This window comes from Macrosteles quadrilineatus, unplaced genomic scaffold, assembly GCF_028750875.1.
Source record: "Macrosteles quadrilineatus isolate MER2022 unplaced genomic scaffold, UCM_ALF_1.0 Scaffold_4__1_contigs__length_99947679, whole genome shotgun sequence".
NCBI lineage: Eukaryota > Metazoa > Arthropoda > Insecta > Hemiptera > Cicadellidae > Macrosteles > Macrosteles quadrilineatus.
In genome coordinates this window covers 51,767,853-51,786,016 of record NW_026542597.1, presented here as the reverse complement: position 1 = coordinate 51,786,016, position 18,164 = coordinate 51,767,853, and the positions used below count along the sequence as shown (strand labels likewise).

The 18,164-nt window shown below is 36.4% G+C and overlaps 2 protein-coding genes across 2 annotated transcripts; both read left to right on the top strand.

The window, feature by feature from the left end:
- Positions 1-2,212: 2,212 nt before the first annotated feature.
- LOC128992923 (trichohyalin-like) lies at positions 2,213-3,672 on the top strand. Its single transcript, XM_054416668.1, has 2 exons — positions 2,213-3,433; positions 3,613-3,672. Exons 1-2 carry the CDS (start codon positions 2,213-2,215, stop codon positions 3,670-3,672), a joined length of 1,281 nt encoding a protein of 426 aa, XP_054272643.1.
- Positions 3,673-3,790: 118 nt separating this feature from the next.
- On the top strand, positions 3,791-7,947 carry LOC128993294 (uncharacterized). Its single transcript, XM_054417089.1, has one exon. The coding sequence runs from the start codon at positions 3,791-3,793 to the stop codon at positions 7,664-7,666; it is 3,876 nt and encodes a 1,291-aa protein (XP_054273064.1). The 3' UTR covers positions 7,667-7,947.
- Positions 7,948-18,164: the final 10,217 nt, after the last annotated feature.

Here is an 18,164-nt window from a genome sequence, read left to right as displayed (position 1 = left end):
TATTCCTTTAAATGTATAATGGCATCTATGAATAATAGTTTATCACTACATGTTAGTAGGTATCTTAGGAAATATGTATAATTAATGTAAAACCAAGATTTGTTTAAGTAATCATTAACACGACACGCACTTTAGTTGGTGCAGTCAATAAAAGTCACAAAACATACGAAAGTATTGCTCCTGAGTTGGAATTAAAAAGTCAATAATTTTACAACCACAAAAAGTTATATGGTGAATATAATAATACTTAATCATAAAGTGATATTTGGCACTTAATTTAGTTCCAAACATTTCACGCTTTTTATGAAATGTCTACATTAAAGAGTTGGGTGTAGTTCAATAGTGGTGGAACTCTGAGATAGAAGATTTATTGTGTACAATAAACTTGACAATACAGCCGACTGTGTAGCACAGGTCGTTAAACTGAGTTTATTTTGTCTATCAGCTTTGAAGTAATCTCGTTGTCTATGTCTGCTGAACATTTTGTACTATTTGTTCACTAGAATACAACGAATAATGAGAAATATTTTCAAGTACATAACCAAGATCTTTTGTAAATCTTCTTGCTAAAAAGCGCCTCGTGTTTAACAAAGTGATCAAAATTCAAATTTTACAATGAAATAATTTTAATTAAAATATTTTTGTCAATTGATTTGTACTTTAATTTACAGATTTTGAATGGCGATTTTACAGCTTGTGTTTTATACGTAGCATCTATATAGAACAGTGCATATAAACTTCTTTTTGGATTCTAAAATCTGAAGTTTTTCATGCTCGTTTCATGAAAGTGTCAATTAGTTGCGGTATGGTCAACTAAAGGTTTAATTTCTATTTCAAAGTACATTTCAAAGCATATATCTTATTCTTTTGTTTTGTAACCAGAAGGAAAACAAAAGATTACAAACTTTGTTATACGTTGTATAACGTTGTTATATTAAGTGGACAAAAATGAGTCTATAAATGGGCCGAATTTAGTAAACGAATGATGAATCTAAAAGGGATTATGTTTATTTTTATTAAAGAACTTATTCAACCCCTTACAAACAGAAACATTCTTTAAACGTTTTTCTCTATTTTTTATCTATATAAATAAAATTAGAGTTTTGTCTGTACATTGCTTAGAATAATGAACTTTTTGGTTATTTTTACATTTCATAGGTCAGAGAAACCGAATCAAACCTTATCTCAATTTCTGTCTGTCTGTCTGTCTGTCTGTCTGTCTGTCTATCTGTCATTCTCTTGGTAACGCTAAAATACGCACTTTATTACAACTACTCCTCAATAACTATAGCACTGTCCCGCCTGAAACTTATTTTCCAAATACTATACATATATGAGATGGTTTTAGACGTATTTCATCGAATATGAGACAGTTAGATATTTAACAGTAAACCCTTGAAAATCAAGTTTTTGTCGATTTTTGACGTGGAATTTCTGGAAGAATGTTGCTTTGTTTACAACTAATCATATGCACATGGTTTTAATTGAAATACAATCTTAATTTTGACATTGGCATACAGCTGTGATTAGAAAACGTTAGCCTATTTGAACTCAAGGTTAACCATAGCCTTATCGATTCACACAACTTAAAAACCATACGAAATGTATACTATATTATATAACTGAACACCAGTTCTGCTAATTATAACAATGGGTTTTGTACATTTCATCCATTACCGTACAAATAATTAAAATAATAATACATTAATTGGTTAGAAGTAAATTTAATTCAAATTACAGATTCAATACAAAGTATTCAATATAAAAGTTAAACATTTTAGATAACAAAATTACGATCAGCTGATTGTTATTCTTTAATATCTGTGCGCTACTAACCAGCAAACAAACTTGACCAGTTTATTATTGTTCATTACTCTTTACACCAAAATAAAAGTTATAATAGTTAATAATGTCCTAAATTATTTCACGTTTATAAATAAAAGAAAATCTACTCTTCTTTTAATTTATTTTTTTTTGAGGTAATGTTTTTAAAAAAGTTCATATTCCCATATGAATTTGCATCAATCAGATGTTTCATACTGTACAGTAGAGATATTCGTTGACATAGTGTCAAACACAAATTAAATTTGTTTACAACTAAACATATGGACAATATTTTTGTTGCTTTAGTTGAGAGGTTACAAGTTAATCTTTAATACATTATTTGTTGAAATATTTTCTATTGTTTCTAAATAAATATGTCCTGAAGAGTATGCCTCGCAAGAGAAAAAGCAATTTGGGTAGAAAAACAAATAATGCCAAGAGACAAAAATTGTGTGTATCCACGGAATCAGTTGATTATGATGATTCGGACTCTGATGATGGTGTACATAGCAATAATGAGTCGACAATTTTAAGTTCCGTTGTGGTTGAAGATTATGCACGACCTTCAACCAGTCGAGAGCGTGTCGCCCTATTTAGGTCTCAGCAGAATGAAAAAGAACGTGAAAGCAGGCGAGACACTGAACGTTTAAGATTTAGCCAAAGAATACAAAATGAGACGGAAGAGGAGCGAGAAGCTCGACGGAACAGGGACCGAATACGGCACGTCCAGAGAAAAGAAAATGAGACAGAAGAGGAGCGAGATGCACGTCGGTGCAGCAACCGAATACAGCAAGTTCAGAAGAGGGGAAACGAGACAGAGGTTGAGCGAGAAGCACGTCGGAACAGTGACCGAATACTACACGTTCGGGGGAGGGAAAACGAAACAGAGGAGGAGCAAGAAGCACGTCGGGAGAGTGACCGAATACTACATGTTCAGAGGAGGGAAAACGAGACAGATGAGAAGCGAGAAGCACGTCGGAACAGTGACCGAATAATACACGTAAGGAAGAGGGAAAATGAAACAGAGGAGGAGCAAGAAGCACGTCGGGAGAGTGACCGAAAACTACATGTTCAGAGGAGGGAAAACGAGACAGATGAGGAGCGAGAAGCACGTCGGAACAGTGACCGAATACGACACGTACGGAAGAGGGAAAACGAAACAGAGGAGGAGCAAGAAGCACGTCGGAACAATGACCGAATATTACACGTCCAGAGAAGGGAAAACGAAACAGAGGAGGAGCAAGAAGCACGTCGGGAGAGTGACCGAATACTACATGTTCAAAGGAGGGAAAACGAGACAGTGGAGGAGGGAGGAGCACGTCGAAACAGTGACCGAATCCTACACGTTCGCAGGAGGGAAAATGAAACAAGAGAAGAGAGAGAAAGTAGGCAAGAACGAGATAGAGTTCGGCAAAACCAACGTAGGAATAATGAAACTCCTGAAGAGCGGGAAGCTAGACATATAATCGACAATGATAGGTACCGTCGCACTGTTGAAGAGCAAACTCTACTTTTGCATGACGAGGCGACCCGAGTGGAGGAACTTCGAGCAAGCCAGGACATTGCTGACAGAAATGCCCGTGTTGCCGCTGATTCTGAAAGACATAGGGTGAACAGAGTCGTTGAGAGCGACGCAGAAAGACAAACTAGGATCGCGCGGGAAAGAACTCGGCATGTCGAAAGAAATTTAACAGAATGGCGAGACACACACAACAGTGGATTCCAATATGATCCTTTTACACGTTACAGTGAAGCTGCCAATATTGGAGATTTTGATAAAGTTTGTAGGTTTTGTCACGCTTTGAGTTGGTCAAAGGAACCACGTGGAATATGTTGTGCTTCTGGTAAAGTGTCCATACCGTCTATTTTGGAAGCACCTGAGCCGCTACGTACATGGATATCGGACGAATCACCTCAATCGCGAAATTTTCTTAGACATATCAGGGCCTACAATAGTGCGTTCCAAATGACTTCTTTTGGAGGTAATGAAATCCGTGAAGGACCATATATGCCTACATTTAAGGTTCAAGGACAAGTGTACCATTTGATCGGCTCTCTTTTGCCACCCCCTGGACTTCCGCCGTCTTACCTTCAGATTTACTTTGTTGGGGATGACCAAGTCCAGCTTCAAAGAAGGCAAAGTTTATTTCAAGACCTTGATCATGACATGTTGGCCGCTTTGCAAAACATGCTTCAGAATAATAACGCCTACTTGCTCAGCTTCAAAACTACTTTAGAAACATTTCCTGTAGATTCACCTGATTTCAAAATTGTTATTAGAGCCGACAGACGCCCTGCAGGGGACCACCCAGGTAGATACAATGAACCAACAGTCAATGAGGTTGCTATTTTGATGATTGGGGATCCAAGTGACCATCGAGACATCATTTTAAATTCAAGAGAACAGGGTTTGAAACGAATATATGAAACCCACCGATCTTATGATGCCCTACAATATCCCCTTATGTTTTGTAGAGGCGAAGATGGATATAGTTTCAATTTATATCATGTAAACCCGGTTACTAAACAACCAACCACAAAGAAAACTAGCTCACGAGAGTTTTACGCCTATCGCATTATGGTTAGAGAAGGTGAAGCAAATCACATTCATAAATTCAAACAGCTTTTGAACCAGTACTTGGTGGACATGTACGCTAAAGTTGAGAGTGAAAGGCTGCTGTATCTTCGTACGCACCAAAAGGAACTGAGAGCAGAGAATTACATACACCTTCAAGACGCTTTAAGACGAGACGACAACGTAGAAGAAATGGGGCAAAAGATAATTTTACCTGCCACCTTCACTGGAGGTCCTAGATATATGCATTCTCGCACACAGGACGCCTTTTGCTATGTTCGGAAGTTTGGTCGTCCAGAACTTTTCATAACAATGACAACAAATCCAAAATGGATAGAAATCACGAGTGTAATTGGAGAAAGGCAGTCTGCTCACGACCGGTATGATGTGGTATCACGAGTTTTTCATTTGAAGCTTAACTGTATGATTGCTGTTCTTATGAAAGGCCAGATTTATGGCTCAGTTCGCTGCTACATGTACTCTGTTGAATGGCAGAAACGTGGTCTTCCACACGCTCATATCCTGATTTGGCTTGAAGAATCCATTCCTCCAAATAGAATAGATCAAGTCATTTCTGCAGAGCTTCCAAATCCTGAAACTGATCCTGAACTTGCAGATATAGTCAAGACTCACATGCTGCACGGACCATGCGGAGCTTTTAATGTGCGACAGCGCAAGCTTCCCTGTATGAAGGATGGTCACTGTAGCAAAAGATACCCTAGACCATTTGTCAATGAAACGGCAACAGGAGACAATGGATACCCAACATACAGAAGGCGCTCCCCAGATGATGGAGGCCATCATGTCCTAATCAGAGTAGGTAACGATGAAATCCCTATGGACAACCGATGGGTAGTACCTTACTCGCCTGTATTGTCCCGAACATTTCTAACACATGTTAACGTTGAGTACTGTAGCAGTGTAAAATCTATAAAGTACATCTGCAAGTACATAAACAAGGGCAGTGACCAGGCCACATTTGCAGTAAGTAATGACACAGACGAAATTAAAATGTACCAAAGTGGTCGGTATATATGCACATCTGAGGCGGTATGGAGAATTTTATCATTTCCTATACATGAGAGGTTTCCCGCTGTGTTGCATTTAGAGGTCCACCTTCCAAATGAGCAAAGAGTATATTTCCAGCCAGGCAATGTTCGGGAAAGAATGGACCAAAGTACAACTCTTTTGGCCTTCTTCAATCTCTGCCAGACGGACGCCTTTTCAAGAACCCTCCTCTACAACGAGTTGCCCTATTATTACACATACTCTAAACAAAGAGGTTGGTCCAGGAGGCGGAGAGGACAACCAGTACCAGGACATCCTGACGTGAGACAAGATCCGTGCATCGGTAGGGTGTACACTGTCCATCCAAGCTGCAGTGAGCGTTACCATCTCCGACTCCTCCTACACACTGTTCGAGGTCCAACATCTTTTGAGGATCTCAAGACTGTTGATGGTGTGCTCCATCCAAATTTCCAATCCGCATGCCGTGCCCTTGGTTTACTAGAGGATGATGCGTGCTGGGAGGGCACTCTTGCAGAAGCTGCTGTTTCTGACAGTCCCACCAAGTTGAGGGATCTCTTCAGTGTCTTATTAGTATTTTGCAATGTGAGCAACCCTCTTGAGCTCTGGATCAGATTCAGAGATTCCCTCTCAGAGGACTTTTTGAGATCTGCACATCAAGTCGACATTAACACCACCTTTGAAAACAATCCTATCATATATGACCAGTGCCTAGCAAGCATTCAAGAGACAATCACTCGCATGGGAGGACTTGGGCTCGAAAGCTACAACTTACCAGTACCAGCCATAGATGTCAATCAGTTAAACCATGATTATATCAGAGAGACAAGTTACGACCATCCCGAACTCATTAGGTTTATTGAACAGTGTACGCCAACTCTCAACGAGGAGCAGCGCCAAGTGTATGAGCAAGTTTTGACGAGCATAAATGGACAAAGAAACAAGATGTTTTTTCTTGATGCTCCTGGAGGTACTGGAAAGACCTACCTCATAAAGCTGATTCTCGCAAAGGTTAGATCAAACAGTAAGATTGCTCTTGCTGTGGCCTCTTCTGGCATTGCAGCAACCCTTCTGCCAGGTGGAAGAACTGCCCATTCCATGTTCAAAATCCCAATAAATGTAGAGCATATGGACATCCCGATTTGTTCTATATCGAAGAGCGCTCCCATGGCACGAGTTCTACAAGCAGCCTCCTTAATAGTCTGGGACGAGTGTACGATGTCCAATAAACTGACAATCGAGGCCCTCGACAGAACACTCAAAGATATGAGGAACAGTAATAAGATCATGGGTGGAGTGACGGTATTGTTCTCTGGTGACTTCCGCCAAACTCTGCCAGTTGTAGTGAGAGGCACAAGGGCGGATGAAATTAACGCCTCTATGAAAAGATCTACCCTATGGCCAATAATGAACAAACTGGCGTTAACAAAGAACATGCGGGCCAATATTGGAAATGAGGTGGAAGAATTCTCCAATGTTCTGTTAAAGTTGGGAGATGGAAAGCTGGGTAACGTTGATGGAACTATCGATATACCACCTTCTCTTGGTGTTATTGTTCAAACCCAAGATGAACTCATCGAGAAAGTCTATCCAGGAATTGAAGACCTCCCAAACAAGAGCAGTGCCTGGTTATGCAATAGGGCTATTCTCACTCCAAAAAATGAAGTTTCAACAAAGATAAATAAGAAAGTGATGTCCCTATTCCTAAGCGAGGACAAGACATATTTGTCGGTGAACACAGTTCTAAGAAATGATGACGCAGTGCACTACCCGGCAGAGTTTCTTGACTCGGTGACAGCACCTGGACTACCCGCCCACGAACTTAATCTTAAAATTGGTATTCCCGTTATGCTTCTAAGAAATTTAAACCCTCCTAAATTATGCAATGGGACTCGGCTTCGAATTCGAAGTCTCCAGCGAAATGTCATAGAAGCCGAAATTCTAACAGGCTGTGGTGCGGGAGAAGTGGTGTTTGTCCCCCGGATCCCCCTCATCCCAAGCAACTATCCCTTTGAGTTTAAGCGCCTGCAATTTCCCTTAAATCCATGTTTTTCCATGACGATCAACAAATCGCAAGGTCAGACACTGTCAACAGCAGGGATTGAACTAGGTGACGCGCAATGTTTTTCACACGGACAGCTGTACGTGGCGTGCAGCCGAGTGCGATCGCCAACCAACCTTTACATACATGCCCCAGGCGGTCGAACCACTAATATAGTATATGAAGAGGCATTAAGTTAGGCAACCTTTTAATTTTTTGTGTTTTTTGTTTTTCTTCACTATTTAATATTTATTTTCAATGTATGTCATTTGTTGTTTTTGAAATTTTGATATTGTAATTTCGCTGTGACAAATGTTAAGCGCTTCAACTCTGCTATCTTTGCCAACTTTGTTATTTAAAACTTTCGAATATTTTTTAAGATTTAAGTTTTTTAATGTATTTTTATGTACTAAATTATGTTAAAATAAATTAATCATTGTTATTACAAAAAGTTTGTAACCTTATTCTTGAATAAACCCGTACGAAGAACGGGTACTCACAGCTAGTTGTCTAATAAAGATGAAACTTACAGACCAATCTAAAATGTATGGTAAATGCGTCTCTTTCTATAGAGTAGTAAGGGATGTAACTTTCTAAAGAACATTGCAATGTTACAGTTCCTCTCGCGAAACAATTTCAACGCCCGCATCTAGACGAGCTTGGGTAGATCTTTATTTCGATCTGTTTAAAATTCGATCTGGGAAGACAAAACCACAGCCACAATGATCACCAGCGAGCTACGTGATCTAGAACTCGTGACCCTTGACTGGATACGGAGAGGAAATCACAATGGCACTGGAGAGAGGCTAGTGATCTATATGGATATATAGGGAATATCAATCTTTGGCTGGATTTGATATACTAACTGGACACTGGCTTGCAGTCCGTGGGTTGTAACAGTGTTAGTAAAACATACACTGACTCTTCCGTAAAGTTATGGTGATAATGAATAATATGAAAAGTGGGTTTAGTGACTCACAGTATGATCCAGGAGAAAGAAATAGTTTACTGTAATCAGTAATAAAGCTATGCATGACATTTCACTTTATTCTACATCTATCGTCCATTCATTTGGTTTTAAAGGTCCGGTAGCGTACTTGTCTCCATTAACAATAACATAATATTGAATATAGAATAAGGCTGTTATAAAACATGAAGTTGAAATATTATAAAATTGAATATTACTATAATTATTTTCCTTCGTCCATATTTTGGTACTACCTGGACGAATCCTCAAACTGATTGGACCATTGGACGTTTTTATTTTTCAAATCAAGGGTTGATGCATTATGTTCTAGGATTAGGTTATACGTTAAGTAGCTAAAACACTCCTGACGGCACGCGTTCAAATGTTAAATATGACATATTCGAACGAGTTTCACATACAGGGTGCCATTGAGTTATATTTTCTCTTTTAGTTTTTCTAAACGTTCCAAAACGTACAACTCGTTACACCCGACCTCTATAATCGAACCCAGACCACCGTGAAAACCGATCCGATTAATCGTTTCTCCCACGAACACTGAGGAGTTGGAAGTGCGTGTAGCGCGGAGGCTAGATTTGTCGGTCAGATCTGGAACTTCTGGATGTTCCCAGGACGTGGAAGCGCAGGACACGCGAGTCGGAGGGCGGAGACTAGAGGTTCAGGACGATTAGGAGGTGCATCGCGTGGTCAGGGTAAGACCAGGAGGAATCGGTAATAGGAGATTTGTTAGAGGTCAAAATACGTGTTGGAGATTGACGTTTGTCTTCTGCTACTCAAACAATGCGAGGAGCTCTAGTTGTATTCCATGAAATCTCTGGAAATTTCGTTTCGAGGATGTTTATTGTGTGGTTTTACTTTAAAATACTGAGGCGCTGATGAAAGATGTTTCATAATTATCTAACTCAACCATTATATTTCATCACTTAAATTTACAAGTTGTCTTAAATTGTTTCTGTTAAATGTGTTTCAATGGTCAAAACTATGTATTGCCACTAGCCTCTACACACACAACATGGACAATTATTGACAAACATAAAACACAAGCTTTAAGTGTTACAGAAATAATGTATAGGATAATTAAATGTTGTTTGTAATGTTTACCTTAGCACTATTTAACACTGTGTGAATCCATTTTATTACTGTAAGGATCCAATATCAGGAGCTAAAAACTCGAAAATTTTGGAAGATAAATGCATTCTATCTCTGACAAAAAAAAACTTAATATTGTTGTCTTTTAGTTTATGGTAATGACTAAGAATGTATGCTTATATTACCAGGAGAACTACCAGGAAACATAAAAAATAAATATCTAATATTTAAATGAAACACTACAAAAGTTATAAGCAGAAAAAGGCAAGCCACGATTTATTTTTGCAAATACTTCAATAAATGAAACAGGCAACTTTATATTACTCCAATAGGAAGCCTAATTACTTTCATTTTTAAATATAACTAATGCATTTCCTTTATGGTGGTGCAGCCCAGCATTATCGGTTATCAAAACAGGTTTTTTTTTTAGAAATCCACAAATATCGAATAAATGCATACACGTATAAGTAAACCTATGAACTATACAGTGGCGTACAATGGTTCTAATTCAATTGAGATATATTTTGGACAGCGTTTTATAAGCTAAAGGTAGTGTAGGCCTATTTAAAACCTGGTCAGAAGGCACAATTACACTTCCCCTTTACGAATCCATTTGGTCTTTAATTGCCATAATAGTGTTCCTAGCGTGGTGTTATCGTTTACATGAAAATTGCTTGTACTCATTATAAATTGAAATACAAGTGTGCGACACATTTACTCCACAATCAGTGCCAAACTGAAGAACGTTAAGACAAAGTGATAAAAGGTCAGACAAAACTGATAAACAGTGTTACTTAGAAAAATTGAGATTGTGATGTTATTTAAATCACGGAGAATGTCATATCAACGTACTTTGCTTTAACACATGTGATTCTTTCAAAATATTCAACGTTGAAAATAATCTTTTTAGGTTTTACGCATATTTTGACCCTTTTACAAATAATCTTTAAATATTTACTAGAGGATTTTAAAGGATATTAAAATTAAAATCAAGAGTATGTAAAACATGAACGTTTTTGGTACCCACGTTTCAGAAATATCATTGAAATAGAAATCTAAGAACTCTATCCGCAATGATATTTTTTATCAAGCTTTAACTGACATATCGTATAATTAATAATTAACGAAATTACCTACAGCATTGCCAAGTGGCTCCCATCCTATTGAAAAATAATAAGCCTGTTTATGTCGACTAATAAAATTCACTTTTATTTAAGGTTAAAATTTATATTTTTTGTATAAAAGAAAAACCTAAATATCAGCACTATTATACCCTTATAATTCTCTATAAAATTTGGTTTTTTAACCTCGTTTTTGTTGCAGCAAACAGATTCCAACATAAAATTTTGAAATTAAATTTTTGATCAAACATAGTTTTGTTGTAAACCAGAGGACAAGTTATTTTCATGACTATATCGTTTTCTTTGGGTAGAAGGGGGAAAAATAGTAATGAAAGAGTTTGAAATAGTTTCAAAGAAATCATTACCTACATGAACCGGTCGGAGCTAAATATAAAATATTGTCTTTAGATGATCTATAAGAATGATAGTATTTTTTATATCTAATCCATGCTATAACCATAGTTATAACAGAACTAGTATGACTCTCTATGTACTCTATGTATATGGTACCTATTAAAAGCAATAATAAATAGATAAGTTAATCATATAACTAGAAAACATTACTGTTGTAGCATGTTTGATTGGAGCCATCACTGTGCATAATAAATAACATGCCTGAATGCTGATTTTTTTCACAAGTATTTAATTAGTTTAAACAGCTTTACTAATAATTTATTTTTGTAAAAAAATACAACCGACTTCAAACGCTCTAAAAAGAATGAAATAATTTCAATAAAGTAAACTTTTGTATTAGGCAAGCTCACGTATTTTAAGTCGGCGCGGCTCTATGATGATTTTTGATACAAAATTGAAAGAGGGTGTCCATATTGCAGGTGACTATCTATAACTAAAGGTGTTAATCTGCATGTCTTTTTCATAGTTATGCGTTAAGTGTTATTTTATTACCGTAATCAGAGGTCGGCATTATAGTGGTATTAACGAGTATCTTTAAAAAGATTATAACGCATTTAAATGTTTCTAACTTGGAAAATTAACGTTTTAATACTAAACTAGCTTCTTTTCCCTATCATAATATCAAACTAAATTATTTTCCTATTCATATAGAACATTTGTGTGTGTTATTTTCATAATGCATTTATTCTAAAGTAAACATAAAATCCAAGAAAATATTTCTTTTAATATATAAACAAAACAGTTCAGTATGTTTTTTTATATATTTATGTTATCCAGCTACAATTTCTTGATTTTCAAAATACACACACAATATTTAATTTCAATCATATTTGCAGTTTGAGCTGCACCGACTTGAAATACGTGAGCTTGCCTAATACAAAAGTTTACTTTATTGAAATTATTTCATTCTTCTTAGAGCGTTTGAAGTCGGTTGTATTTTTTTACAAAAATAAATTATTTCATGATTTTTAGTGACTGTATAATTTTTTATGTATTAATTACTTGAGTTTTTTTGATAAGCAAAACTGTTTGAAACAATCAAAAGTACCACAGAACAATCATTATTTTAAAACTGCTTGAGTCCCCTGTTCAGGTAACATAATCAATGGGTATGACAATAAACATTTTTAGATATTCCTTAAGAAAGAAAGAGTTGTCCATTACATTAGGCCTAATGAAAAACTAATTGTCTTTTCTAGATACATTGAAATGACAGACATCATCGTTTCCCGCAATCGGTGTACTTCAAAAGAACATTATAAAAAGAAATACAGTAACATCTCAAGCCTTTTGGAACAATATGAAAGTTATTCCTCAGCCACCAGCACTAAGAAATCTCTCAAAAGTGGAAAATTGGTCGTTAACACATATAGTACCTTTGGAAAATATTATATGAAAGATTGGTTCAGCTAAAAGTGGTGTAAGTCATGTAGGGGGTTTTGTTTGCTCAAGATATAGCCTAGACGAAATTGTAAATATCTTCCTCTAGGACTTTCCGAAGCAGGCATAATAGTATTGATATGATATAGTAACTGGGTAGAGAATATCAATAAACATTCCATATCTGCAAATGCATGTTAAGTAATTAAAATATTTAACACTTTTAAAACAATTGACGATTATGCACTGTCACACTTCTTAGGTCGCGTAAGGAATAATTGCATTTAATTTATATTTAGACCTGTTTTACGAATGCTTTGGTTTTCACAATACACCTTTATTTGTCAATATCATACAGCTATTCACTGATACATATATGTTTTTGTAAGTCAGAATATTCAATACTAATAAAAACAGAATTACTGTATACATAAATCAGGTCAAACGTTAAAATACATTTTTTATAGTAACCAAAACAAAATGCATTTTTCTCAATGTAATTCATTTAGGCTCCATGGCAATAAATAGTTTATTGATTAATATGAAGCAACTGTTTCATGAAGAATTGTCTGTAGCTTCATTTAAATGGTTTCAACTAACAGCTGTAGGAATGTTATTATTATTTATTGCCTTCTCTGCACAAATGTAAACAATCTACACAAATGTAAACAAAATAAATGTTGAATATTTAAGGTTTTCAGAATTTTTCACCGAAACAAATATTATACTTAAACATAATATATAAGGTACCAAAAAGAAACTCTCCTGGTTATTTTGGTGGTGGAACCACACTGATCGGTAAAAGAATCACATAGAAATTGGTGAACATACATAGAAAAAAAAACATCGCCACAAACAAATTGAGAACTTCCTCCTTTTGTTGGTAGTGGGGAAGTCGGTTAAAAAGTACCATAGGCTAACCAACACAAAATTGACATTGTAAATTTTGAAGCTCGTTTTTCGCGTCTAGTTCATGTTGGTGACCGACGAAATTTTTTTTCTATTATTTTAAGGTTAATTTAATTATTTGTGCCCTACTGTTAGATTATATAACTAGGGGACGAGATATTGTTGATGATAAGATCATTTTATTTGGTTGAACGAGGGTATAAATGACTGAAATAACGAGAAACAAATTGTAAACAAAACACGACCTCTAGTGCACCGGACGGAACTGAAAAAAATTGCTTCAGCTGTTCCGTAAGGATGGAAAATTTACCAAGGGAGTATGTTTTATAAGTACCCTTAGCATGGAAATCAGCCATAACCAATGCACATAACCACTTCACATCTGCTCCACAATCCAATAACTCCCACAACCTAACAAGAGCTATCAGCTGAGTTTACACATGTACTTATCCTTGTCACGTGACCCACGCGCTGGAGATCCCGACCGTGTACTCCCAGACACGACGTCCATGACGGCGACTCCTCCACGCATGTTACACCCGAGACATCTGGTCCACGACGTACAGGAGGTTGTGATCAAGCCGTGATGTGGCAATTAGGAAGTTGGACCAAACCGCCAGCGCGTTGTTTGATCATAATTAGTCATGGACGGTTTTTTGCAATGCAAAGCTTGTCGTTTTAGGGTGGGTTCTCTGTAGACGACTTTAACAACCTAAATGGTGTACAATGTAATGTTTTTATTATTACTATTTATGTGAGGAAATAGGTTCAGAAAAATATTTACGAACGTTGAAACACCTAATTCAACAGTATGCGCAAATTTTGCTTGGGTATTTTTTATGATTACCTATGTATATATAATAGAGAGGTTCTGTCTTATTTACATTCAGATATAAACTTAGAGCTCTGCAGCGTTTCAGATTTACTGTAACCTAATGAGATTTTACTCGTGTATTTTGTGTGTACCTAAATTCCGTATGAAATTGGAATGTTTAAATTCTGAATTTAGTATTCTTTATTACTTATTTGTTTACGAATTCTTACCGCTAAATGTGTATTTGGTGTTAGCAAAGCGACTCATTTTATAGCAAGGAAATAAATGCAGATTTCGAAAATCTTACGTCTGATAGCCTAACTGACGTTTATTATTTGTCGAAACATGTATTCATTTTATTGGTTTATGTTTCCATTAATTCTACCCTCCCGCATAGTTAAATTAAGTAGGATTCCCTGCAAGTGATACTATGTTGATGAAATTGATCATAGAAAATACCCCCGCCGCAGCAAACCTGCAGACTTAGCGAATTCCCATTTTCCTGATTGGATCCAAACTAAAATGTCTCCTTAAAAATATCACATTTATTCCCTATTTAAACAGAATTAGTTTAATGAGTACTTAGGTTTGCTGCAACAGGGAGGGTAAAAAGATTTTTTTTATGTAGAATATTAAAAGTTACTGTGGTTTAGTAAGAAATTAATGTATTTTCCAACTTTTATCAAAATATGTTCATAAACAAGCAAACTACAACAGTTGACTTATTCTCCATAAGAATAACATGGGAATTTTAAAATTACAATTTTTTGGAATTTTCTCCGTAACAATTAGGCGCATAATAATGCTTCAATATACTAAATTATTTGTTTTTTTAAGCTCTACAAAATGGTTTAAAAAGAAATTGCGAAATTTTGTGTTTTTAGGGTCAAAAATGGGAAAAACCTATTTTTACCCCATAAAACCCCCATAAACCCCCGTTCCCATAGTCCGATCATGCTGGTTCGCGAACTCATTCAAGTTTATCCCGCCTTACACCTTCAAACCAAATTTTATCAAAATCTGACAAAAATTACTCAAGTTATCGTGCGGATGGAAACATATATATATATATATACTAGCTGTACCCGCGGGCTTTGCCCCGTTTAACTTCACAAGTGAGCTCGTTTGCGTGGCTCAATCACGTCCTGGTTGAAGTTCGTTCGCTACGCTCACTCACCTTTAGCACAGACAATAGAAGTATTATATTGTCTGTGCCTTTAGGTTGGAGCTCGTTCGCTCCGCTCACTTGCCTTCAGGTTAGCTCGTTCGCTACGCTAACTCGCTTCCAGGTTGAAGTTCGTTCGCTACGCTCACTCACCTTTTGGTTGCAAATTGGCTGTCATTAATTTAAAAAAATATTAGTGCTGCACCCTGTTGGTAATCCTTGTAACTTAAATGCTATTGAACATCATAGAACAGAACCAACTTGTTTAATTGAAACAGCTGTTAGATTCAATAATTCCTTTTAAATATGAAAAATCATAAGGTTAACATGGGAAACTCCAGAGCCACTGGGGCGGAGCCCGAAAGCCCGATCAGAATAAAAACTACTTAGTTTTCCTATTTAATGCCCAAAGAATCGGTGTACCGAATTTCAGCCTCCTAGGTAAATGGGAAGTGGGAGAATTAGTGATGAGTGAGTGAGTGAGTGAGTCAGTCAGTGAGGGCTTTGCCATTTATATATTTAGATATTTGAACGAATGGTGTTTTTGGCCTCTGGGGACATCAAAATCAAAAAGTAAATCGGTCCCGGGCTTAGGTCTTACCATGAGACCTACGGTAATAGCTACTTCCCTATAGGGAAATTCGCTAATATGGAGTGTTCTACAACTAGTGCGCAGTTTTCTATATAGTTTTCAAAGGGCTTTTTACTCTTTTACCAAACAATTTCTTTCCAATGCAAATCTCTAACATCTATACACACAGAACATCTCAACAACCACAAGTCAATACCATAATTGCCTCCGAATGTAGGGTGGATGCGTGCACTGCTCCGTGCCTCGTACAGTAGGCCTACCATCGACCTGGTCTTGTAAAGCTACGCAGTCACTTACAATAAGTTAGGCGTTTCCAATAGCAAGGGTTACAGAACTATACTACATTGTACCGGGCTTTAGTATCTTGCCCGGCATTATAGTCAAGATCGTATGCACCTTCCAATATGGCAAACCTAAATGTAGGCTAAGTTTGATTCATAATTGCGAATTTAAAATCACTAGTGTACCTGTTGCTCGAATTCGCTCTCTCGCTTTTTCCATTGTAATATTTACGCCAACCCAAATTCAAATAGTAATTTAATAACTATTTCATTTCAACCAAGCCAGTAAAATTTTGTAGCAAACTGTTAAATTAGCAAACTTATTGACTGTTTACAATTAACATATGTTCTTCATGTTGGTTGTAAAGACTTTTAATTTCTGACAACAGCTGAAGTTTCATAACAATGTTTGTTTCCCATGTTTAACTTATGGAGAAATACGAAACTTTAAAGGGCTCCAGGGCCTCAATCTCTAATTATTTCCCTAAAAAGATATTCCTGCACAACTTCACGTTACGCCCTTTCCAATGACACCAAAAACATGACAATCGGTTCAGTAGTTTCGGAGGAGTAATTGTCACAAAAACCCTGCTTGCGTATTAAATAAGTAAATGGATTACAAGTATACGATCAGCTGTTAACACTGGTATTGTTGTTGTGTACCAACCTGTTAATCCTGTAAAACTATAGCCAATGAATTTAACTCGTCAAGCTAATATTTTGTTAACAAAACAAGTTGATTTTGAAGAAATTCCACTAAAGAAACGTTATTTGGAGATCATCTTGAGTTAAGTAAACGTTTAATTTTCTGAATAAATATTCGGTTTGGAAGGTAAACTGTGCGATTTAAATATAAGGTGTTATACTACTGACTACTTGGTCATTGGATTCATTTTATTTAGTGTAAGATACTAAAAACAAAACATAATATCTCTGTGTGGGTTTTCTTTAATTATTTTCTAAGTTTGGATAAGTTTGTGTACTAATCTTGTTGCGTTCTGTACTTTTTCTGAGGACGGGATTAGTTTAATGATCCCTAATCGTTAACACCCCTTGTCCCTTACTAAATTGCGATCAAAGATGCCTCAGTAATCCCTAAACCATAAACTCACGATTTCTAATAATAGTAATAAAATATACACTGAAACCATTGTGATTTCTACCTACTGTAATTACAAAATGTAACGAGAAATAGCATCAAATCACATTTATGTTTTCATAAATAAACAAAAAACACACTAGATAACCATATTTATGTTTTACGTTAAAATAGTTTTATATTTATGTCATGGTTCAATCAAATTCAGGGTCAGAAATTTATAATATCGTCGTGAAACTGGCCTTGAGCATTCACCATATGTTTAAATACACGTTTTCAATTCACGAGCACGTAGAAGACTTCCGTAACCCGTGGTGACGTCACGGGAGACGTCTTGATCACGTGACGTGTGCTATGAAGCCTTGTCGAGCCAAACTATTATTGTCATCACGTTTTGAAGCTATTCCCTGTTCAGACACATGTTCGGGAAAGTGGCCATACACCTTTACCACTAAATGTCAGAACTGATCATGTAGTGGCGTTACTGAATTATCATTGTTAGTATCTATATATATAAAAGGCAAAGCCCTCACTGACTGACTGACTCACTCATCACTAATTCTCCCACTTCCCACTTACCTAGGAGGCTGAAATTTGGTACACTGATTCTTTAGGCATTAAATAGGAAAACTGAGTGGTTTTTATTCTGATCGGACTCTCGGGCTCCACCCCAGTGGCTCTGGAGTTTCCCATGTTAACCTAATGAGTACTCATATTTAAATGGAATTAATGAATCATAACAGCTGTTTCAATTAAACAAGTTGGTTCTGTTCTGTGATGTTCAATAGCATTAAAGTTACTAGGATTACCAACAGAGTGCAGCACTATTATTTTTTTAAATTTATGACA